The sequence below is a fragment of the Cyanidioschyzon merolae genome, chromosome 17 (assembly GCF_000091205.1).
Source record: "Cyanidioschyzon merolae strain 10D DNA, chromosome 17, complete genome".
NCBI lineage: Eukaryota > Rhodophyta > Bangiophyceae > Cyanidiales > Cyanidiaceae > Cyanidioschyzon > Cyanidioschyzon merolae.
In genome coordinates this window covers 431,284-455,360 of record NC_010143.1, presented here as the reverse complement: position 1 = coordinate 455,360, position 24,077 = coordinate 431,284, and the positions used below count along the sequence as shown (strand labels likewise).

The 24,077-nt window shown below is 55.1% G+C and overlaps 9 protein-coding genes across 9 annotated transcripts; 4 read left to right on the top strand and 5 right to left on the bottom strand.

Annotated features, from left to right (window-relative positions):
* Positions 1 to 126: 126 nt before the first annotated feature.
* On the bottom strand, positions 127 to 1,791 carry CYME_CMQ185C (box C/D snoRNP component Nop56; the record flags this gene model as incomplete). Its single annotated transcript, XM_005538064.1, has 1 exon — positions 127 to 1,791. One exon carries the CDS (start codon positions 1,789 to 1,791, stop codon positions 127 to 129), a length of 1,665 nt encoding a protein of 554 aa, XP_005538121.1.
* Positions 1,792 to 5,492: 3,701 nt separating this feature from the next.
* CYME_CMQ184C (similar to vacuolar sorting protein VPS20) lies at positions 5,493 to 6,425 on the top strand (the record flags this gene model as incomplete). The annotated part of the gene is made up of 1 exon (XM_005538063.1): positions 5,493 to 6,425. The coding sequence occupies one exon, from the start codon at positions 5,493 to 5,495 to the stop codon at positions 6,423 to 6,425; it is 933 nt and encodes a 310-aa protein (XP_005538120.1).
* Positions 6,426 to 7,466: 1,041 nt separating this feature from the next.
* CYME_CMQ183C (similar to replication factor C) lies at positions 7,467 to 9,671 on the bottom strand (the record flags this gene model as incomplete). The annotated part of the gene is made up of 1 exon (XM_005538062.1): positions 7,467 to 9,671. The coding sequence occupies one exon, from the start codon at positions 9,669 to 9,671 to the stop codon at positions 7,467 to 7,469; it is 2,205 nt and encodes a 734-aa protein (XP_005538119.1).
* A 1,624-nt stretch (positions 9,672 to 11,295) lies between these two features.
* Positions 11,296 to 11,901, top strand: CYME_CMQ182C (hypothetical protein; the record flags this gene model as incomplete). Its single annotated transcript, XM_005538061.1, has 1 exon — positions 11,296 to 11,901. One exon carries the CDS (start codon positions 11,296 to 11,298, stop codon positions 11,899 to 11,901), a length of 606 nt encoding a protein of 201 aa, XP_005538118.1.
* A 2,144-nt stretch (positions 11,902 to 14,045) lies between these two features.
* On the bottom strand, positions 14,046 to 15,152 carry CYME_CMQ181C (hypothetical protein, conserved; the record flags this gene model as incomplete). The annotated part of the gene is made up of 1 exon (XM_005538060.1): positions 14,046 to 15,152. The coding sequence occupies one exon, from the start codon at positions 15,150 to 15,152 to the stop codon at positions 14,046 to 14,048; it is 1,107 nt and encodes a 368-aa protein (XP_005538117.1).
* Positions 15,153 to 18,218: 3,066 nt separating this feature from the next.
* On the top strand, positions 18,219 to 18,689 carry CYME_CMQ180C (hypothetical protein, conserved; the record flags this gene model as incomplete). Its single annotated transcript, XM_005538059.1, has 1 exon — positions 18,219 to 18,689. The coding sequence occupies one exon, from the start codon at positions 18,219 to 18,221 to the stop codon at positions 18,687 to 18,689; it is 471 nt and encodes a 156-aa protein (XP_005538116.1).
* Positions 18,690 to 18,800: 111 nt separating this feature from the next.
* On the bottom strand, positions 18,801 to 19,178 carry CYME_CMQ179C (hypothetical protein; the record flags this gene model as incomplete). The annotated part of the gene is made up of 1 exon (XM_005538058.1): positions 18,801 to 19,178. The coding sequence occupies one exon, from the start codon at positions 19,176 to 19,178 to the stop codon at positions 18,801 to 18,803; it is 378 nt and encodes a 125-aa protein (XP_005538115.1).
* Positions 19,179 to 19,803: 625 nt separating this feature from the next.
* Positions 19,804 to 21,477, top strand: CYME_CMQ178C (hypothetical protein; the record flags this gene model as incomplete). Its single annotated transcript, XM_005538057.1, has 1 exon — positions 19,804 to 21,477. The coding sequence occupies one exon, from the start codon at positions 19,804 to 19,806 to the stop codon at positions 21,475 to 21,477; it is 1,674 nt and encodes a 557-aa protein (XP_005538114.1).
* A 1,516-nt stretch (positions 21,478 to 22,993) lies between these two features.
* CYME_CMQ177C (similar to ribosome biogenesis protein SSF1) lies at positions 22,994 to 24,049 on the bottom strand (the record flags this gene model as incomplete). The annotated part of the gene is made up of 1 exon (XM_005538056.1): positions 22,994 to 24,049. One exon carries the CDS (start codon positions 24,047 to 24,049, stop codon positions 22,994 to 22,996), a length of 1,056 nt encoding a protein of 351 aa, XP_005538113.1.
* Positions 24,050 to 24,077: the final 28 nt, after the last annotated feature.

Sequence of the window (24,077 nt, the reverse complement as noted above, 5' to 3'; positions counted from 1 at the left end):
GAGAACGTTCGCTCTCCCTCTACCGATATCTTCTGCACCTGTAGCACGGATACGGCACCGTCATTCTAACCAGTGAGTGGCAAACGGTGCCCAGAGCATTTAGATAGTATCCTTGCGCCTGCTTGGTCACACGGTTTCGTGCACCGCCTCGGCGCGATGTTTGTCTTGTTTCTTCTTCTTCCGCGGGGCTTCACGAGGAATTGCTTCTCGAGAACTATCCTGGGCTCCCAGTGTCGTCAAATGGGCGTCACCCGCATCAACGAACGATGTGTCATCGTGGCTTCGTTTCCGCATCATGACGTCATGGGCTGGCGTCTCCGGGGCCGCAGATTCCGGTACGCCTTCTGCATCCGCATTGGTTGCCGAGCCAAAAACAAGCAAAGAATTTTCCAGCCGATCAGCGCGTAGGCCAGCGGCTGCAGGTCTCGGAGTTTCCTCGATATCGCTTCCACGCATGTCATCCATGGCGCTGGTGGCAAGCGCCTCGTTCATGGCCTCAGTCATTACGGCCGCATTGCGCCGAGGTCGCAAGCCTTTTTCATAGAACTGGAGCCGCTCCTCGACCTGCTCTCGCAACTTGCGACCGAATGTGTCGCCGATTCTATCGGAGCGGAAGCAGTCGATGCGGCTTGCCAAGCTCACTTTATTCGCCAGGTAACGCGAAATGCGACCTTTGGCTCGTTGCTTTGCCTTGGCAATGAATGTCGAATTGAAGAGTAACCCATACTTGGGCGTTCGCGCGAGCCGCTTTCCCCGTGCTTGCTTTAGAGCCCGGAAAAGCGCCTTTTCTGCGCCAAGGATCTGCACAGTTGATGCAGGATACTTTGCTAGGTTCACCAGAGAGCCAGCATGCGCAATGAGTCGCGCTGCGACGTGATCACCGAGCAACGCCCGCAAACTCGGTGCAATCAGCGATAAGCGCTGACCAAGATAGCCCTGCAGATGGTCCCGATAGGTTGCCATTTGAATCACTCTCTGCGCAAACAAACGGATCTGAATGATGTCCAGAGGGCTGATTTCCGTTCCCATTGAGGAGCGGGCTGCACGAAGAATCCGCTGCGTGAGCTCCTCATCGCCATGGAGCAGGCTATTCACGTCCTCCTCCTGCTTCGTCGTCATTTCGGAGCGCATGCCCAGAGCACACACCAAACGGCAGTAGAGAACGATATCGCTCACGAGCTTCGCAAGTTCAGGGAAGTGCCAGGAGTACCACTCGCGGACACGCATCCCAAAAGTATTGATATCCTTGTCAAGCTGGTCGATAAGATGAATCGCTTGGACGACGGCGTGATCATTGCGCTGCGGATTGAACTGGATGCGCGAACGGGATAACGCGTGAGCCAGACCGAGCTGTGCTTTCGAGAGCTCCTCGCTCGAGACCTCCGCACTGAGAAACTTCTCGAAGTGCTGCCGGATGTTTCGCAAAAGCTCCTGGATGTGTTCGTCCGCAACAACTCTCACGTGCTTCTTTCCCAGTTGTTCCTGGAGCGCTGCGCCAAACCGCGGTTCCGAGACTCCCAGAAGACATCTTTTCGAGCCAAAATAACCGCGAACGAACTCAAGTAGGAAAGGCGTCACTCGATTTTCCGACACGGCACTCACGTCCTCAAGTGCCTGGTCCGCTGAGACGTACGGCTCGAAGGCTCGCAACTTGACGATGCTCGCAAAGCGGTGGAAGTCTCCCCACGAGGACTGTACCGCAGTCGTACCAGATGCTACGTCTTCAGCCTCCACCACTCGAAAGATCGCATATCCCGACGCTGCCTCGAAAAGAAGGTAGAGCTTGCCCATCAAAAAGCTCTGAAAGGCCGCAGCGGCAATAGAATGATGTCAGCAGCGGCGAGGTTATGACTAGTGTCTAGGGTCGCTGGCGCTGCCGCCGCCGCCGCCGGCGCGCTGCCCTTCAACCCGATCGCAGCGACAGCGGCACATTTTCTTTTCATGGACAAAACGTTTCCATAGGCCAGCGTTCTCCGATTATGCGCATTTTTCGTTTCTTATTTTCTTTGTGTGTGTTTTTCTTTCAGTGTGCGGTGAGGTAGCCATCAACCTCCTACTCTCAGGTTACATGACCTATACTTCATCTCGGATATTCTGGTCGTTTCATACGCCCTATCGTGTGCCGAGCCTGCCGAAACCGGCAGCAATAGCGCCTGTAGCGCCGGTGCGGTCGCTGCACGGAGACAGAACGGCAGTGCCGAACCACAAAGGGCGTCGGTTCGAAGAGCGACAGCGGCGATGCCCACGGACGCGCTGCCGCTACCGTTACGCTCATAATCGGTGGTACCAGAATACCTCAACCAGAATATACTTTTTGTCCTGGTTTATTTCTTCGCAGGTATGCAACAAAATAACTGTATCCTTCGGAATGGAGTGAGAATGTGGAAAGATTTTATGCTGTTGCTGCTTGATTGCGGAAACAGGTCATCCTCTTACGAATCAGCTACTGAACTTTCAGCAAGTTGATGAAGGAACGTTCGCTTAGGCGATATGCTCAGCGTCAAGCAATCGAACTCGAACTCATCAGAATCAATATATACAACAGTTTCCTCGCCAGGCAATGCCACTGCATCCGTTCTCTATGAAATACTACCAAAAACCCACAGCATGCATGCAACGTTTCCATACCCTTGATAACGAACAGTGGTGAAGCGATGCAGATAGGCGAAGAACGACGCGCGCTTCTTCGGGAGCGCATCGCACGCTGACGAAGCGCACTCCAGCGAATTCGTACTGGAACACGAACGCTGACGACACGTGGCACGGATGTTCGTTTTAGTCGACCTGACTTCATTCCGGAGAAATGGTAGACCTGTGTTGGGGTCCTAGAGTAGCGGCACACCGCTCTTCGTAAAGAAAAGACAAGCGGGAATGAAAGCGACATCAGCCCGAGCGGCGATGCTGTCGTTTGCTCACCGAATCATCCCCAAACAGACGGGATCGTTTGACGCCTCTTCCTTCATCGGAGCGCATTGCGGGTTCTTCTTCCGGTGGTCTTCTGTCCGGCTCGTAGACTACGTCGCTTTGCATCCCGAAAACTGGCCAGAGAGCGCACAGCCGGTGATGGCGTTAATCTGCACTTTGTGGCAGCCTATTCTCCTTGGTTGTATCAAATCGGAAGCAGCTTCTATGCTGTCAAACGCCGTTTGTAAGCTTTCGCATCCATAGACGATTCATTCGCATCCGTGACACCGTTCGTAGACGAATTTTTCTCTGGAAAGCCGTTCATTAGCCTCACTAGCCGTGAGCAACGGCGTTGCGTATGTGCTCGATAGCAGAAGAGAATGGAAAGGCGCATTTCGGTTCGCAGACGTGCTTGCATCGGGGTTGTTGGCGAAAAGATGCTCGAAGTATAGTGGATACAAAGATAGAGAAAGCCAAGATCCGTCGCAACATCCATCCAGTGCGTCTAGGACCCAAGGGAGAAACGGACATAGAGCTAAGCGACGGCACCCGTGCCCTTCCATCATGCAAACGAGACAGTGAAGAAACCACAGAAGAAAGAAGAGAAAGATCCGCTCAGAAAGAGGACGAGAAAGTACGTGAACGCAAAACGGCCTGTGTGAAAGGATCTGCGTGAAATCATTGGCAAGAGCTCCGTACGAAAACGCATCTACGGGAAGAATCTTACAAAACTGTGAGATGCGGGAAGCCATGAAGGACTCTGCAGCTTCTTTTTCGGGAAGGTCTTGTTCGGCCCCACTTGCCTTGACGTACAACGTCAGTGAGATGATTGTCGGAGTTCGGGGCGAGGTGCTACCAGGCGCTCACATGCCCCCAGAATTCCTCGGTCAAACCTTTGTGGAACAACCGACGGGCGGTACTGAAGATGCACCACGGCCTGACTTTTTTTCTGAGCCTCGATATTATCTAAGTTCGGGCCCAGTGGTCGTGAGGAAGCATATCAACAAGTGGCATGACGACGGCAGGACCGATCTCGACGCTCTCGTCACTGTATCGAGAAGCAACGATTGGTATGGTACGCTGCATTCAGTGAGTAAATGAGCGTCCAAATTGTTCGTTTCGACGACTTTTGGCAAGAGTATATCCGACCGCGCCAGAGCCTCGTAATGTTTCGGATGTAGGGAGGCACGAGGCGGACATTCGCCTTGCTATTCAACGAGCTGGAAAAGGAGTAGCTCAAAAATTTGCGTCATTTTGCAGCAGCCCTTGGCACGGGACAGGCTGAAACTCGCAAATACTGCGCCGCTGCCCATTTCGACGAGCGCGTCCAACGCGTGCAGGTTTCGGTGCTGCACGATTCCCATCCATGAATTCAGTACGACGTACTCGAACCACGAGTACGGGCGTGCGCTGAAACCAGTACAGAAGAAGACTATAGAGCGTAGTCGGATGCGCGATACGGTGTGTGGTGAGCTGATCGAACGTCACATGGCGAGAAAATCGAAGGTGCGTTTCCATGCAGGGCGAGCAACCAGAGGCCACATCGCTTTCGCAGTAGGCTCGTCGTAACTGCGAGTTTGCAAAAGCAAATGTACACTGGGACTGAAGATCGGTAACGCTGGTTTGAGGCATGAACGCGCACGAAATGACGGATTACTCGTTAGCGCCTGGAGCGCTTGCTCGTCGTAACTGCGAGTTTGCAAAAGCAAATGTACACTGGGACTGAAGATCGGTAACGCTGGTTTGAGGCATGAACGCGCACGAAATGACGGATTACTCGTTAGCGCCTGGAGCGCTTGCTCGTCAGCGGCGTCTGCGCGGCGCCCAAAAACAGACGCTGCTGGATCGCATGTCGGACAGTCGTCTCTAATCAGGTATACAAGTCGTACCACATGATCATGGAACACATCGGTGCTCATCCTGTTCTTTCCTTACGATGTTTTTCGAGCTTTTCTTTAGATTTATAGATTCGACAATTGAAGTGGAGCAGCAATGCTAACGAACTCGCACCTAGTTGGACGATACCTGGTCGTCATTTCAGCGTTGCGCCTTCGACGCTTTGCCGCTGTATGACAGGAGCCAGCACAGATCAGCGCTCGCACGGCCTCATTCAGACTTTCGAGTCCGCAGGATTCGCAACGCTTCTGCCAATGCTGTCGCGACGCCCGGCGTATTAGAAACCAGAGGACCCTCCATGCGATAAAGAGTTCCCGTTTCATCAGTCCCCGCGTGTGACGCCCATGCTCCTGAAGAACTGGTCCATTGACCTGCTCAGCCTCCGAGAATGCATCGCTGCGCATCAGCACGTGGGAACTCAAAAACGACGAGAAATTTCGGGACAAGCCCATCCAGGAAGCAGCGCAACGTCTGATGAAGTTGAAGCACGAACATTCGTTTCAGTTCCCGAACTGTACGCATACGTTTGACGGGTGCTCGAACCTATGCAAGCAACACGACCGGAGGGAACGCTTGCCGTCAGAGCCGCGGGAACCCGAACGCGGCAGCGCGTACCGCCAGCACAAGAACGGCAGATTTCGGATGACGATGGCGATGGTGCTATTGATTACGCTGTCGCTGTTGAGCTTTCCATGGGAAACTGCATTGTCAGCGACAGAGCGGTTGCTGATGCTGTCATACCCAGGAAACGAGCCAGACGTAAAGACGTCCGGCGCCCAGAGAACCAGGTAGAGATCACTGAGCGAGACGAGGTGATTCTGGCTATCAAGGCTACCCGTGATCGCGTCACGAAACTGCGTAACCGCTACGAAGAGGCCGCAGCTCGGGAGCTTGACGTTGCACGAACGCTGATCGCTACAGGCCGCCGTGAACGAGCACTGTTGGTGCTACGTCGAATGAAAGTACAAGAGCGAGCAGTTCTAAACGCGGAAACGTGCCTCAGTCGTCTCGAAGAGATGCTGCTTCTTATCGAAACGGCAGAGTTGGAGCAACAGACACTATTGCAGATCCAGAAAAGCACGGCGCTTGTGAAGAGGCTTAACGAGCATATCGATTTGCATAGTGTAGAGGACTTGCTGCTGGAGACACAAGAAGCAGCCGAGCACGCGAGGAGCATCGAACAGGCGTTGCAGGGTGAGGTCACCCCAGACGTCGAAGCCAACGCCCAGCGCGCCCTGTTGGAGCTCTATCAAGAGCAGGAGTTAGCAGCGTTCACAATGAATCGTGTATTGCAGCAACCGCTCGTGACGAATCGACTTGCAGCACAAGATGAGCGCGAGTTAACGCCCGATACGCGACTATCAGGCCCTGCACAGGAAATGAGGCATCCATCGCGTGAAAGAAACGCCTCACCCGAGCAGTCCGCACCCACCTCGAGAAGTTTGGCGCGAGATTCGGCGCTGCATCTTGAACGAGTAGCCAATATTGAGGCCAAGGAAACCGCTTGTGTCACGGGGAAGATGCGCACTCCCGCGGGACCGTCCAACTCGCTGACGAATGCAGATGCACGAGCCGAGCTAGCGACGCCAGCCCGTGACGAAGAACACATTGCGGAAGCAGCCTAGAGCGTTGCTCTGGTAACTCGATCAATCATACAGCGTTGACGTGCAGCCTGCGGGAAGCAAGTTCGGAAGCGAACGCATCCGTTGTGTGTATTTCTGCAGCAGCGCACCTGTTTGCACACGTTTGGTATGCTGGGCATCGGATGGGCCCGGATTTTTTCTCTAGACGTTGCCGAACGGACGCCTTGTTAGAAACCGTTCGATGTAAGCGGTTCGCGAGAAAACTTGAACCATGAATGAAAATGCCTGACGAACCAAATGATCCTGTGGCAGATGGGCGCTGATGGTCGCTCGCCTAAGCCAAGTATGGCCAATGATAGCCGTGTAACGCACGTGTGTGCATCCATCACTTGTTGCTGGGTTACGCGGGGCACCATCCCGGGTATCAGGCACTGAACAGTTTTCTCAGATGCGCCTGCGATGTTTCCACTAGAGACCCATTGCACCAACCAAGTACCTCGGAGCGTATCGGATCCTGGTGCAGAACGAATTGGGATTTACAGGGGGATCAACGAGGTTGAGTCTCTGGTGGCGGTGGCGGCGCCAGTCACAGTGATTTGATGCAATGCTCGACTGGCACAGAGAAGGACGTCGTCCGGGTCAAACCAAGACCCTGTGGTTACCCATTTGGAACGCGAAGAGCGGGATCCTCACCATTGTGTAACCAGCGCTGCAAAGTGATGCGCTCGATGACGCCGCACGCGCTCATGCTCACTTGGATTAGGGATCAGGCATCCGAAAATATTTATTTAGCTCAGCAGCACGAAGCTGCATCGAGAGCGGCAGCTCCAAAGAACCCGCTGGGAAAAAGGATCCGCCCAAAGCGACCTGTTGAAATGTATCCCTCCGAGGGTGGCAACGCTGCTTGGATTCTATCGGGAACTGTGCTCCGCCACACACAGAGCAAGCAAGCGTCGCCGACATATGTGCCAGGGAAAGCAACGACGCGTACTGGATGCCCCATCACGTTTGCATACATTTTGTGAGAGCGACGAACCAGCTACAAATCATACGTATTGGAAAAACATCTGGACTTTTCTGGTGTTATAGCAAATCCTCGATCAGACACGGACGCAAGACCGCGTTCGTGTGCCCTTCGCGATACTGGTAACGGACGATGCACTGGATGCCATCTGAATGCGATCGAAGCTCCGATATCCTAGCGTCGCGTTTCACCGGTAAACTCAGAGGATGCGCAGCGTGGTGGTGGAGTGCGTTTCCGCGCAGTGCGACGTTCCGAGCGGACCGCACCCGTTGCCCAGCGCAGTTCCTGAGTAGCACGCCGAACTGTCGTTGAAGCGCTCGCACGCCTTCCCGTTTGCATTCCGGATACGAAGCGCTTTGCATGATGCATAGGTCAGCGATCGCTGGTTCAAGCGGAAGAGCATTCCACCGGCGAGCACCTGATGGCGCTTCTGGTGCAATGTTGGCCTGCGAATCGTCATCCGCCGCCCAACGTAGCGCGTAGCTCGACAGTTGCTTTCCTAGGTGCCGGAGCAGCTCCGCGCGCCGTGCGCCTTTTTCCGCGACTGTCGCTTCCACGATCGCTTGCATCGTGACAACAAGCAACGGTATGAAAACGAGAACGCCCTCGCGCCGCAGAGATAGCGCATATGCTTGCCGTACAGAAGCGTTGCTTGAATCTTCGATAAGCGCCTGTCGATATCGCTCTATGATGTCGCGGTTTCGCGTATGCATCGGGGAGTTGGCGTCGAGGCACCCGAAACGGGCCAGTTTGAGCGAGTGTGGTACGGGTGCAGTCGATCGCCCGCAATGGTAACGGTACGATTGCAGGGCAGCAAGGCCGAGCGTTTCCAGCACCATCGAGTCCACCAGCTCGTTGTGGATCATCGAATCGATACAACTGTGCCAGTCGACTGCAGCGCTGCAGCGACGCATCAGCGGATCGAAGGGCACCACCGCCAGATAGTTCTCGAAACACATGTCGAGATAATCGCGAATTTCACCGCTGAGAAAATGCTGTCGTTTCCAGAGATCTGGGCTCTGAGATGCCCCGAACGCTGGTCGGTGCGGAATATCCCGTTCAGAATCGTCGGACGCAGTTCCGGTCGCTCGGTTACGAACGCCACCGGCTCCCGTCTGAACCATATAGGACGCTGGACGCGCGCTCACCCGGAATATTTGCGAGCATTGCTCTCGCAGAGGCCCCGGTGCATCACGCAGGCCAATGGTGGACCACAGGCCATCAGACCATTGACAGGCACCAATAAGCTGGAGTTGGTTCAGGCATGCTCGAATATCGCAGTTAAGTGCCAGTGCAAGATGCTCAAGAAAGGCGGATTCGGCGAATTTCAAGCCACAGTGACGCGTAACCTGCTCTAGACGTCTCTTGAGCGGCTGCAAACCGGGGCGGCTGCAAGTGAAAATGACAGCTCCCTGCGCACGGAGGATGCGGGCCTCACGGCAGTGAGCATCGTCGAGAACGAAGAGAACAGGTACGCTTTTCAACGTGAGCGCTACGCGAACAAGAACATCCGACCAGTGGATGGTGTTGGCGGAAGCGTTCCCGGCGCTTCGTTTCAGAGAGGCAAAGGCTTCTGCGGGTAAAACGCCCTCGTCGACAACTACCAGCCTTGGTCGCCCTGTTCGTAGCGAAGCACTCCCGAGTACCTCTGCAAATCGATTTTCTGCACAGTTCAACCCGTCTCTAAACAGCATATGGGGCTCCCACATTTCCAGACCAGCCCGCTCAGCGAGAACACGCACACACGCCGTTTTGCAGGATGCGGGCGGACCGGCCAACACCGCTAAGGGTGTCAACGGCGCGGTGAACCGACGACAAGCACCGGTCCCGTTCCGAAAGGATGCTCCCGAGGTGCTGCGTACGTCCCGATACTGCGACCAGCTGACCAGCCAGCGCAACAACTCCCGGTGCATTCGATCATCGCCGAGCAACTCGGTATACGCTTTGGGAGCATGCGCGTCTGACCAGAGCATCCCGTTGACTGTAGCAGCTTTATCAGCCAGGCTCAGCCCAGATTGTGACACCTCGTGGTCGACATTGTTGCTCGACTGCCGATTTGTTCTGCATACTGGCTCACGTGTCCAGCTGGACGCCTCATGAACACCTGCCACCGGGCAAGCGACTGCAGCCTCTAGCTTACCGAAGTGCAGGTTCGCTTCTTCACCCAATGATGCCTCGCGGATACGTACAGACAACACCCTACCGTCGCTACGACGAACTTGCAGGTTACGAGGCATCAATAACCCGTTCCCGCTCACATCCATATGAGGTACGTACGACACTTGCAGCAGCCGAAAGCACCGTCTCGTGCCGCAAGCAGCACCCAATGCGATGCGCGATCGACGCCGCGGCGCGCGCCGTTCCTGGAGGCGATTTTTCGCGCGCATCGCTGCAGGGCAGCGCGCGGCTTGCGATTCGCAGCGCACTGCCTCGGGAGCTGCCGCTCGCATACGTATTGCAACGCGGATCACGCATATGCGATATCCATCGCATCGTTACTGATTCCTGGTCTGAATGACCTTTCTATCGAAGAGAAAGAATCGGGAGGTTGTGGCGGCTCTGATCACGCATATGCGATATCCATCGCATCGTTACTGATTCCTGGTCTGAATGACCTTTCTATCGAAGAGAAAGAATCGGGAGGTTGTGGCGGCTCTGATCACGCATATGCGATATCCATCGCATCGTTACTGATTCCTGGTCTGAATGACCTTTCTATCGAAGAGAAAGAATCGGGAGGTTGTGGCGGCTCTGATCACGCATATGCGATATCCATCGCATCGTTACTGATTCCTGGTCTGAATGACCTTTCTATCGAAGAGAAAGAATCGGGAGGTTGTGGCGGCTCTGCGTGAAGCTCCCTAGGCGCAGCGTTCCACGGATCTGAGGGATCGACGGGTCCGTGCTCCGCGTGCAGCGTCTCCACTGCGTTGCGCTTCTCGAGCAGGTCACGCGACAGTGGGTGTGCGTAGCGCGCCTGCCTCATGCGCTGATCGCCGCTTGCCATCCGCGGTGACGTTGCGCTGCTGGACCTGCTCGCAGATGCATTTTTTGTGTAGCTTTTTGACGCCCTATACGGTTGTGTGATGGGGTTTGTGTCGCTTTGCCCAGGCGTCGATTTGCGACCGCCAGAGGCACCGTCGAGCCGTCCAGCTGCCGTTGGATATTTGCTGGGGCGCAAACGACTGCCGATCACGCACCTGCGGTATGCTCTGCGCTGCAAAGCTCGTTGGACTGGTAAGGATGTTGGTGCGTAGAGGATCTCTGGACTGAATTCCATGGAACATGAAAGCGCTTGCCGATGCAGTCATGTCCCTACACGCTGTTCGTTTGCTGCAGTGGTGTATCTGGCGGATGCCAAAACATCTGGTGCGTCCATCCGCCAAGATGCGGCCCTCGAATGGAGTACTTCGATCGACAGTGGGTTTACGCTGACCAGAGATCTCCGGTTGTGCAGGATAGGAAACCGGCATATTGGAGAACGTCTATCATTTTCCACTCTACTTTCAAGCTCCACCCGGTACCACAAGTGCTCCGTATGGGAGATACTGTTCAAGTCGTACTGTCTATCGTGTGCCGAGTGCCTGCAGTGAGCGTACGCAACGTCATCTGCAACGCCGGTGCGGAAGCAACGCATAAACAGAACCGCTTCGCCTTACCACCGCTGAGAGTGTCGGGCGTGAGCGCTGCTGCTGCTGCTCGTGCTTTTCGTACAGCGCACGACATCGTTACGCCGAGTCGCCACGCACACGGCGACGAAAAGCCGTCGTCTTACGGAGCGCTCGACTCTAAACTCAACTTTGACCCGGAAACGCAAGTGCCTATGTGAGCTTGACGTTCACTAGGTGCGTTCTGATTCGAACCGGGATAGCGGCTGTTGTAGCCGTTATGTTTGAGCGCCGGCTCAACTGGGGATACCACAGGAACTTGCCGGTTTTAAGCAGCGCGGTTGAAGTATTCGCTGTCCAACTTTATAAAGCTGTCCGGCAGCCTTTACAGCCTGCAAAGGATGCTCCCGCGCTGGAGCCGGTACGCGACTTGGCTATACTACCAATCCCGCGCTGGGACAGTCGACTAACACCGGAAGCCAGCGACGACGGCACCGATGAGTGGGTACCAGCCTGGAAACTCACGCTGACGCTTCTGCATATCACGCGTGTGTGTCTGCTCGGAATCGTTAGGGAAATAAAGTTTTCGCGTGCCTGTATACGTCTCGCTATCGACGACGGAACGGGAGTCGCGAAGGCTCAGTGCTGGAACTCTCCCGAAGGTATGCTCCAAGGCGCGGGTGACTGGAAGCAAGGGACTCGGAGTGCTCTGCAAACTGGAGTCGTACTGTATTGCTCTGGTCGGGTGAACTGGCATGAGGGTAACTGTATTTGCATCGTTGATGAGCTTCGCGTCTTTCCGCCTTGCAAGAGTGCCGCGGCAGAAATGCGCTGGTGGCGACGCGTCATAGAGCGACAGCGTGAGCTGGCCAGGCAGTATGCTTGATAGCATCGTACGCGACCGATCGGTTTGACTTGACCGTGCCCTCTGGGCTGTATCTCGCCTCCATATTGGTACCCATTCACCGAGTATGCTTGATATCATCGCACGCAACCGATCGGTTTGACTTGACCGTGCCCTCTGGGCTGTATCTCGCCTCCATATTGGTACCCATTCACCGAGTATGCTTGATATCATCGTACGCGACCGATCGGTTTGACTTGACCGTGCCCTCTGGGCTGTATCTCGCCTCCATATTGGTACCCATTCACCGAGTATGCTTGATATCATCGTACGCGACCGATCGGTTTGACTTGACCGTGCCCTCTGGGCTGTATATCGCCTCCGTATTGGTACCCATTGGTACCCATTGGTCCCATGTCGTATTGAGTACCGCAGATGCAAAAGGGAACCTGTCTGACGCTGTCCTGTGGAGTGTTCACTGCCTGTACCCTGGCAACATCTAGACCAAAAAGACACACTCACTACGCCAGAGCTAGCAGCCGTCAACGCGGAGGCGAAACCATTGTCGCGCACACCGAAACTGGCTGTGTTGATGGTAAATAGACAAATGCGACGATACCTCGGAGTTTTGATTCTGCTCAAATGGTGTTCATGGGCATCTTGCAGCTCGGATCGCTCCGGCGGATCTTGACGTCTTCATCGAGAAGCAGGGTTCTGCAGGAATGAACATACATGGACGATGGGCTGGTGCATGGAGTTTTTGTGCTGTGTCGCATCCGCTTGTACTCGGTACACTCATCGTTGGTAGCTTTCAGATAAAATGCTCCTTCAGAAAAGCACAAGCATCTATCCCAGAAACTGATGATCATGTACGAAGAGACTGAGACGGTTCGTTGCTCCTTTACCAGAATATGGATCATACTACGTACATGGAGCATACCAGTCCTCGACTGAATGCGAAGCGTCTTGGACCTGAGATCCAGATCAGATAACGCATTACACGCGACACACCGAAAGCAGTCTCGCTGGAGGGGCGCCTGACTCGCACCCGCTGTCATGGAAGCATGCTTGGTCGAAGATAACCCCGCCCTACACGAACCAGGGCCCGTCCCTGCCGCCTGGTCTGCAGATTGTTATCACGGCATCCGCAATGCACGGACCAAGACGAGTTGCTGTGTTCATCCCGTCTAACGTTACTTGACAAGTGTCCGACATCAGCGCGCATGCCGTAGCCTGCTGTGCTGGCAGCGTCCACGTCATCCACGGGTACGCGTTCAGCGTCTGGAGCCGCGGAGTCGTTCGCAAGTCGCTGGTTGTGCAAGCCAGCGGGGGCCACAGATTTCAGCCCTGGTCAGTGTGCTTCGCACAAGTCGCATTCTTTTGTGGTTCTGCTGGATCATAGTGCAGCAAACGGTGCCCTGAAACCGCCACGGACCCCGGGAAAGCTGTTATTTGAAGGCAGTGGCCCAATGTTTGATCTCTGCATTGCTGGCGCTTTCTCGCATGAGCCGCATTGTCTGCTTCACGCCTCGGAAGCGAAGAAGATGCAGGCCTGATCGCAAGCAGGATGTGAGCAACCGTTCCCAGAAGAGCGAAAAAGTTTAGCATAAAGCTCGGTGCAGCTCCGTGAAAATGACTGTTTTTTGGATCAGATTCTGAGCTAGAGCGAACATACGTTGTATTGTCGTAGTGTGAAACAATCCAAAAGCCAATCGCATAGCCCTGCTCAACACATGGCAATCGATGAGCCTCGCCAGGGAATCTCGCAGGGCGCTTCTGTACCAAAAATACGATTCCCCGGCTCTAACTAAACGGCAAGAATTATCTTGATGTTTCAAAGCCCCACAAATCACTGCGTGCTCCGCATTGTTTCAGCACTGACAAGAGCGACTCGGTCCGCAACAGAACCGACTTTTGTTGCGAGAATCGGGTAAAACTCGGAATGCTTCCTGCTCTGCGCGTTGCTGCAGCGCGACATGCACACCAAGCACCCCACTGCCGCGCTACCCGAGTGCCTCACGTGGATCGGAGTCGTCGATGCGCTGCGGGGCTTCGTAAGCGCCAAACGCTATCATCTGCGAATGATTAGATGTTACCCGGACGATGCGCGTATCCCGGGAGAATCTTGCCAAACGCATCGATCTCACATCACAAAAACGCTGCGCTTTGTTTCATAGTGAACGCAGTTACAATGCAGCGATGCTACTGTGACTCGGGTTCGGGCTCGTTCCCGGTTGGAGCGTTCGTTTCCCATGTCGTTGCATGCAAAGTTCACTCCAATCTTGCCAATCGAATCGGAAGATGGCTTGCTTGCCTGCGACTAGCTCCGCTCCCGCTGTACCAGGCGCAGGTTCCTGTCCGGTGCGAGCCAGACTTTGGCCGTGGCGATGCAGTGGCCTCACCATATACTGATCATGTTCACGCCACAACTCTACCCTTCCATCACGAATCAAAAACGAAAGGTGAAACAGGTTCTCAATCGTTCGTCCGAAGCTGCTCGTATCGAGTACAAGGTCGTACAACTCAATAGGGCCATGTTCTTCTAAGAAATCGAACATCTGCTTCACTGCAACGTCCGTACGAACCTGCTCCTGGACGTCATTGAGCGAGACCTGTTCGGCGCGTTCGGTGGCAGCAACAACGGTTCGCTCACGGGCCGCGCGTTCGCGTACAACAGGTGTTTGTTCAACACTTGAAACATTCGACGCCGTCTCGGTTGAGAGGTTTACCAGTCCAAACATGAAAGTTGGCGCAGGCGCGGTTCGAAAAAACCGATAGAATCGCTTGCCGAGCGCGTCCAAATCGACAACGAGGTCACCGGTGCTGGCGTCACGGAGGTTCGCAGCTGCCTGTTCTGACGGGCGCTCGGGTTCGCTAGTTTCGGGCACTGTGGTTATGCTTTCCGCGAGTGTCACTCCGGAAGCGTAAGTGTCTCGAGTCGGCACGCCGTGCTGCCGAGAAACTGACCACTTTGTTCGCAGACGCTCAAGAAAAGCGTCCGAATCGAGCACCCTCAACCCAGTCTTCACTTTTGCGACCAACGCTCGCTCCAGTAGCGTGATTTTGAGGTACGCTTCAGACAGAAGACCTTGCGCCACCGCATCCTCGACGTCCACTGAAAGCTCATCATTCCGATCGAGAAACTCCTGCAGTTTCTGTGCATCAACAGTGTCCTTCACTGCATCAATTGCCGTCGAGTGCTCGCGAAGTGCGGCTCTTAAGCGTTTTACGCGCTGACTAGCCTGTTCCGTGCAACCGGAACTGCCGTCGTGTGCTTCACGGGTCGTCGGCATAGAGCGACAACTGTTACGCGCCAGGCAAACGCTTCTGCACGCTCTATGCGCTTTCACTCACGCAGCAAGCACCATAGGCAAAAACGCGTTCCAAAGTTCTAGTCGAGGTCGTTGGCGCGCCACTGCACGCACCCGCGCAATCGCTTCTGGAATCGTGCATTCCTGGGTGTCCGATTTGATTCATCGATTCAGTACGACCCAGGCGCTTACGCTCAATGGTATTGGCCAGGGTCAACTTTCCGTGAATCGTGGGGAGCGCTCGTCATGACGCGGGATAATGGCTCGAGTGAGCTGTTATCAGACTGGGGTGTTTATTGTGCAATGTGGTCGCTCGAACGACGCCTATGGTGCTCCCCCAGAAATGTCTGTTAATTCGTGCACGATCGTCTGTGCAATGTGCACCGTATCTGCTTCGAGTGCATGGTCTCGCGCTTTGTACTTCCGCCGGAATTGCCCAGGTATCAGCAGATACTGCTGGGGAAATGTTCATGTTGTTGATCAGGGCGCTGCACCCGTTCTGTGCCCAGGTTCTGCGTGCAGCAGCAGGCCTTGTGAGGATAAAAGTCGGCGTCGTGTGCGGGTCACGCACTCGGTCGCTGAACCGGAGCGCTTGATGGCTGGCGAGAGGTGTGCATTGCAGAAAGCGTGCGTCCCGGGGCTCACAGCGCGGGATTTTTGGTCACTCCAAAAGAAAGGCATGATGATTCTGACGCTATGCGAGCATGCATGCAGACGTCTGTTCGGGTACCAACTTATAGCGTATCGAATGCATGGCGAGGGTCATGCATACGACAACGCATAGCATCGTGGCACGGCGATGATACGGAAATCAGTGGCATACGACAGCCGCCGCATGCGAATGCCTGCATGGATCTTCACGCTCGCTTGTTTACTGCTTTGCATGGAACGATTCCAGCAGACTCTCTCTGCAATGCATGCAATCGAGATGCCGTAAAACACTTGTCGGCGATGCGGTAACAGACGATCATGCCTGCGTTTCGTCATCGTGGGACGGACGCATCGTGGCAAAACTGCTGAGCTCGCATCTTTGAAGCTCGAAGTTCTTCGAGACGAAACGGATTCTCGTGCATGTGCGCACAGCATCGAGGCCTATGCTGAACTCCGATTGAAATCGGACACTGAAGCGCTGGCTCCGCTCCTGGTTCCCGATCTACTTTCGAGATTTTCGACAGATGCATAACCTTGAGATTCAAAGTGCAGTCAAAACGGCTTATGGATTTATATGTAGCTTTTCGGTTCCCCAGCCGCGGTTTCGGAGTCGCGCTTTCGACTCTATGCTGCTGGAATTCGTTGCGTGACCGGAGTCAAGATTCTTCGCAGGGCCCTCGAACAAATGCTCACATAATAACCGATATCGATATCCAATGCTTGCGCAAAAGCATCCGTTCTTCTCCTTTTCTTACATGGAGCACGCCCAAAATTCGCATCCTTCAAGTTTTCGATCTTTCGGTTTCAAGGTAACTCGTGAGCGCAGCGACTCACGCCTCTGGATTGGCAAGGAAGCGTCCTCGATGTCGTGCTTTGACGACTTGATCACGTGCTCATGCAGCAAGTTTACTGAACTTGCCACGTCAAATTTTCCATTACGTTTCAAAAATAAATCCTTCTCTTCGTGACAATAGACGATACTCCATTCGACAGTGACAGGATACCTCTCACAGGATTTGGTTCTATGGGCTCCAATCTCTTCTTCTACTTGCATAGAAAAGGATTTTGCACATGGGCTTGGGTCAACGCAGCGATCGCTTCGGTTGGACAATGCCCAAACATATTTGGACGAAGAGAGCATACACGTATCTAAATGTCCCGACTTGATCACGAGACAGGATTCCCCATCCAGTACTTGTTTCATCATGATCAAGGTCGCGTTCAACAGATCCTCTATCGAATGGAACAGCGTGCGCTCGCACCTGTAGCCGATAGAGTGCTCGCCGAGCGATCGCCCGATGGACGTCGATAATCGCAGCGTACGATACCGGGCGCGGAATCGGAGCCGGGTATCCAGCGGAGCGCTCTGTACCCGTCAAGGGCATGTACGGAGCGATAAACCACGCGTTCACGCGCTGTAGCGCTGCGTTTCGGGAAGCTCGTGTCGTCTACATCCGCGAACTCCTCACCACAATCAAGAGTCACCGCTGCGAAGCGTGCACCGAGGCTGTTTACAGAGTCCATAGAGATGGCAAGCGAAATATAGACCGCAACGATCGCGCATGGATCAAATGCACGAGCGTCGGCCGGAAACTGCGAAATCCCGACGATAACGTAGCCCATAACATGGCTCGAATGCTGACAAATTACCACGCGGAATTCGGATAGACTCGCGTATCCAAAGCTGCAGACAAGCGAGACGAAAAGGGAGCTGCCGCAGACAAATCTTCCAAGGGCTGGCTTCAATGGTAGTCGGAAAACCGCTCAAACTTTAATATGGATACCCCTGTTATCTCAATGGGCCTGTTCCTTTGTGATCAAACTCGATGTAACAACACCATGATCTACCAATGCATGTTCGGCTGTACCAGCGCACAAGTCGCGATGACATTCGAAAGCGAGCGGCTCGCGAATCAGCACAGGCAATGCTCCAGGCTCGGGAGGCGCACGTGCAGATCGCGAGCCGCCGCTGTCCGCGGTGTCCAGGTGCAGCGCTCCAGTGTGGGTTGGAGCGGTTTCAGCTCGACGGCTCTAGCGTTCGAACAGGAGACGCCGTGTGTGTGTGTGTGCAACGCGCCGGTTTCCACACGTGTTGTACCAGTTAATGTCTCCCGAACGGGTTTGCGCCAGCGACGGGCTCTCTCTTGTTCTCGACGATATAACCGAAGCACTTTGTTTGAGCGAAACTGGAGACGTTCGTGTTTCCCGTTTCAGGGGCGACTTTGGCTTTGGCTCGTCGCAGCTACAGTCGTAGGTAGTGGTGGCGGCGTGCTTGTAGTCGAACTACGACACGTAGCCTCGGTGCGTCGCTGGCACCTTCCCAGTGCACCGTTTCTGGCGAAACGAAGCGGAAACTGCAGCAGACCCTGCACTGTGTGTGTGTGTTGCTGCTCGGTAATGCCCGTCCAAGTCAATACTTCTATCGAGATCTTGGCCCCGGCTTCCGTTATCTGGGATATTCTGTGTGACTTCGAGCGGTATCCAGAGTGGAACGCCCTGTTTTCGAACATACGAGGCGAACTAGCGTTGGGTGCGACGCTCACTGTGGAGCTCGATAGCGGTTGGCGAGGGCGGCGTTTTCGCTCAAAGCTGACCCAGCTACGTACAGGCAACGAGCTCACCTGGGAGCGAAAACTAGTCTTTGGATGGGTCTTTAGGGGTAGGCATTCTTTCCGGATCGAGCCTACCACGAACGGATGCCTCTTTACGCACACCGCGAGTTTCTCAGGTATTACTGCCGATGTCTTTCCCAGCGGTCGGTTTCGAAAGCGGCTGCTGCGGGACTTTGAAGCGTTCAACCATGGACTCAAGTCGCGCGCTGAGCAAATGGCGCGAACAGACGTACCCTCGCCGCCTGCCGCAGAGTAAAGGCACCAAAGGCGGCGCGCCTGCTTGCGCACACTTGTTGTTTGCGAGTGGTATGTGAACGTGTTTGATGCGCTTTCGTGGGTGCTCTGGGTCCATTCGCCTTTGCATGCTTCAGCTTTGAGCTCTTCTTCGATACGGGGTGACGCTGTTCATACAAACGCGCAACGTGCAGATAGAGCCATTGGTCTGCCAAGCGGCTGCTACGGTAATGGCACGGATGCGAGCGCTACATTTCCTCTCTGCACAGCTCGATCGAGCCGGCTTATAGTGCGTGAGAAATGCGCTTGTTATTCGAGAAAGGTTTTTCGTAGAACGCCAGATAGGGGTCATTGGCTGGTGCATCGAGAAATTCGCTGCCACGGGAATCGACTTGACGCAACCGTATCCGTAACAGACGTATGCTGTGATTCGAATGGACACCTCTGCGACTCGAGTGGTACTGATATGGTGGGGTAAGCTCGCAGCCGAAGCGTTCACCCGCCTCCTCATGGTATTCCCACCAGCGTGTAGGATTCACTTCGAAAGAGGGAACGGATAGGAAGCGGCCTTTCCTGTCATAGATTCGTTCCCGCCGTTCAGCTTTTCACACCTTGCTACCGATATGCATAAAACCTGTAGACGTTATCCGACGCTGCTTGCACATACATGGACATGGGAAGCGAGCTCCCGATGATCGCATGCTGATACGGCAGAAACCCGGTCATCGGCGACTCAGCCGAGAACCTAAGCGGGCACTCTGTGAAATCCAACACAGAGCCCAGTGCTCACGTGGTACCTGGGCGCCCCGAAAACGCATAAAACAGTGGACACCGAGACGCTGACTGGAGCATGATGCGGCCCAGGGTTACCGCACAGTCGTCGACAAGGCTTCGCGCCTTCAGCGGCCGCGCCGCGATCGCGAAAATCCCCGCACACGCGATGCGACACTGAGCCTGCGCAAGGACATGCGTCTAAGGTACAAAACTATCTTAAAATATACTTTTACGTAACTTAATAGATCATAAGGACTTTCCAGGGGTTCGGGCGGAGCAGCGCGCGTCGCGGAGCCGGAACGCTGCCTCCACCCTTGACCCGCCCAAACGCAGTGTGTGGCGTGTCTCGACCGGTAGACACTATGGGTCGCACTTTCACCTATGTGGTGACGGCAGCAACTGTCACGGGGTTAGCGATCGGCGGTTACTACCTTTACAAGAGCACCCGCACACAGCTTCGATCGCTGTCGAGCACGGCTTCCGCGCATCCTTCGGAGTCGGAAAAGACGTACCAAGGCAGGGCCGCTGAGCAACCCGTAGAGGCACCCACAGCGGCTAACGTTACGTCGAGTGAAACCGAAAGCGGGTCGTCTGGGAATCATCGAATCATCTCCGAATCAGCTGCCGTAACCGGAGAGCCGTCAGCGTCCGCAAGCGGCGCTGCAGCACAAACCGCAGAAGCACCTCCGCCTGCTTCGTCAAGCACGACGCTGGCGAAACCTTCTGAAACGGACACTGCGACAGGAGGCGTTCCATCGCTCCCGATTATAGACGAGTCGGAGCTCGCTGGGCAGTTGGACGCCTCCCTCCGGAACATTCAGGAAACGGGCAACGCCGACACTGCTCGGGAGCGCAAGCTCCTGAAGAAGCTGCAGTCCATAGAGTCCTACGAAGTGCTCAGTGCGCCCTGTCGTTTTGTCATCGCGCAGTGGTGCCACACGGTTTTCTGCACCAGAACCGCAGCGCAGTACAACCCGTCCAGCGGCAAGATCAGCTTGGAACAAGCGCTGCAGGTCCGGGAAGAGCTGAAGAAAACGTACCTAGAGTCGGCGTGGAGCCTACTCGAAATGGGAGGATTCGATGAACTTGCTGCGGAGGCAGCAACTGTCTCCGATGCCGAGACTCGACAACTTATACGCGAATCGGTGGCTCGCTCTGCGGCACTAAAACTCGACATTGCCTGTCGAATGCATGATCCCGAGAAAATGCGCACTGCGTATAACGATGCGGTTCGACAAGCCGAGAAAGATGGGAAATCCATGGATGTCAACGATCGTTTGGTGCTGCTAGCGTCCGCTGCGCTCACAGGCCGCTGTGACGAAGTCGTTCGCCTGGGCGGGGGTGTTGGTCGTCACGAATTGGAGGTTCTCCATTCTGCTGCGCTGAAAGATCCCTCTATGATTGACTACGGTGCCCTGTACTTGCTGTCTCTCAAAATTGTTGAAGAGCAGCACCGTCTAGAAAAGGAAGCGCATGACGCAAACAAGTCTCCGGCTGTTGGTCAAGAGAACTCGTCAACGGCCTCACTTGGTTTTGTGCCGGGCCTTGCCTGGGAGGCGTATACGGTCCGCAAGACGCGTTTCCGCCTGCAGTCGAAAGAGGCTTCTCCGTCGCGATCAGTTGTGACGACATCGTCGTCGTCGAACACAGCTCCGCTACGCCCAGGCGTCGTTGCCGATAAATGGACCGAGCAGAAACCGCACGCTGGTGTGAATCTGATTCGCACCGGGGCTCTCGTTCATTACATCAACCCGGGGGCAGTGCCTATTCCTATCAGCGGCTTTGGCACAGACAAAGAAATTCGCCTCTTTGGGTACATCGATGTTCAGGATCAGGAAAGCAAGGAGCAGATGCGGCACATGGAGCTGTTCCGCCTCGTTCAGGATGCGGAGAGAGCGGATATCTGGCGAGGCACGGAAACCACGACGCTGTTCTGTGTGAGCGGCAAACGAAAGGGCCACACGCTGGCCACATCTGTTTTGGATGTGGAGTTCGAAATGGAGCCAGACAAGACAGCAATCTGGAGAGTTCTTTAACCGGCCTCCTGAGTACGCAAACACTAGAGCTCGGGTATGAAGCATCCCGATTTTGCGTACAGGTCGAGAACGCTCTGGCGCTGAGCATCTGCGCCGGATGAAAACAGCACCCGTAGCCCATCGAAGCGCTGTCAACGAAAACCAAACTTCTCATTGCTCATTGTACGACCGTACAATCACTGGACTGCGTCACGCGCAGACTACCAGGAGTCCGCTTTCCATCGTTGGAAACATGCGACAGAGCGGCAAACCGAGTAGAAAAGCGCGTACCGCTTTCGCTGGGTTCGTTCCACATATCGCATTCAAGTGAGCGTATTCTGATGACGCGTTCCGACCAAGACGAGCGGTATCCCTGGGTCACGCTCTAAAGCGCGCAACATCCATCCATTCATTCATGCATTCGTTCGTAATCGATCGCTTGCGTCACGGTTTCTTCGCCCCAGTTAAAGGAGACCGCTGTCGCCGGATACGAGCGCGCAGCTACGACAGCGTTCTGTATGCCGCAATGCAGATGCTCTCCCCTGCTACAATTGGAAGCGCTTGTTCTGGACGCATAACCAGACTAAAGCGCTCACCGTGGACACTGCTCCACGAGAACAATGATGCAGATCATAATCAAGTTGCAGCAAGTGACTGCCACAGCAGCAGCACAGTGCGGGTATGCAGATTTAAGCGACTCGTGCACGGGATACTGGCGCCTGCCGAGGGCTCGCAGCCGTTCCTGGCAAGCGAAGCGGCTCCGCACGCTAAGTGTGCAGGATATGCGCTCGGCGCTCGTGAATGCGTCTGTTCTGTTCGTGGAGAGTCTGCTCGGGGTGCGGCAGACCAGCGCTTTCCTAGTGCTGGCGTTGCGAGCATGACGTATCCATGCTGCGTCAAGTTACGCGACGCTCGTATCGTTACCAAAAATTCATCCACAAGCGGTCGGCTCGAACGTGAACGACCATCCACGAGGATCCCGAAAGAGCTTTGGGGTGTGCTTTGCAACCGCGCTCCGCTCTCCGAACGGAACTCCAGTACATTATGCTGGTGGGCTCGGATTCAGAATTCCCGTTCGCACTACACGTTCTTCGACGTTTGCTGTGTCCCCGGAAGCGCATCATCTGCACACACGGCAGGTTAGAAACAGTGTGGATCGTGTTCTTCGACGTTTGCTGTGTCCCCGGAAGCGCATCATCTGCACACACGGCAGGTTAGAAACAGTGCGGATCGTGTTCTTCGACGTTTGCTGTGTCCCCGGAAGCGCATCATCTGCACACACGGCAGGTTAGAAACAGTGCGGGTCGAGCACGTTGTTCCGTAAAAAAATACCACAAGCTTCGCTTCTCTCTCCGGCAACCGCACTGCCATAGAGCACGTCCCACTCGACTCCATCGGCGCTAACCATCTGGAGGCGCTGCTGCTACGCTCCCTTGATCAATGGGTGCAGCTGGAACCGGTCACAAGGCACGAATGAGCACGACCGCAAGGATATGCAGCGGTCCGTGCTCCGCTGCACAAAAACCTCTCCACGGGTTCAGAGTTGCGCACCATCGCGTGCGCTAAAGGAGGCTGCGCGGTAGAGGACTGTCCCGCTGGAGAGCCCCTCTTCAATTTTCAACAAGCGCATGGTCATCCGCGGACCTACCTCGATGAGACGCACTGCAGCTCGGGGCGCGTAGCTCGCTGCTGACATCCGCGACCTCCCTGAACCCGTGGTACGCTTCCGGGCACCGGATACCGCAGTACCAACACCAGCGCTTATCGCGCTAGGTTCTGGATTCGGGGGCGGCATCCATCGCTCAAACTGGAACTCAGACGGTCCCTCTGCCTCGCTTTCCGAGGTAAGCAGCGTCGCTGCAAGTGATGGATCCGCCAGCTCACTAACATCGTGCAGGTGTCCAGCGCCGAGCGCTCCCGCACGTCTCCCCCGCCGTTCAATGACGCGTCGAATAGTCCTCGACACCCCCTGCGGTCGTATCCGAATACCATAATGTCGCCATTCGAGCTCCTCCGTCGTCGCATTCCAGTCAAGTAAGAGGACTCGTTTCACATCCTGTTCCAAGCGAATGTTCTTGACGTCCAAAGGCGGCAAGAGGTTGCGGAACATCGTGACGAGCAGCTGCGTATTTGGCGTGTCGGTGTCCAAGTTGCTCAGTATCAACAAAGGTGCCTGTTCAAAGTCCGTGTGCTTCAACGTAAGCGGTCTGCGCTGCGCTCGGTGCACGTCCGAACTCAGCGAGAAGCGTTCGAGACGAAAAGTGACGGTGGGTCCGCGGGGCGTTCGTGCGAAACGTACATTCACGAAACCGAGGCGACTCTCGCGGAACATGACGAAATGGGTGACCCCAAGCGGTCCAGCAACGTCCAGCAGATCCTTGAGATCGGATCGATCACCCTCTCGGAGCCGAGGCGCTGTATTCGGTAACAAGACTCGTCGAAGATCAAGCAAGAGGGCTCGCACCTCTGGACTCGCAGGCCCTCGACGGAAAACAAACGACTGCGGAGGTTTCGCCTCTGACTCCGAAGGCTCCGTCGACTGTGGCGGCTGCGTGCGCCTTTTCTTTCTATAACCACCACTCCGTTTGGGCATGGAGCGGCAGCTTGCAGCTAGAAAGCAC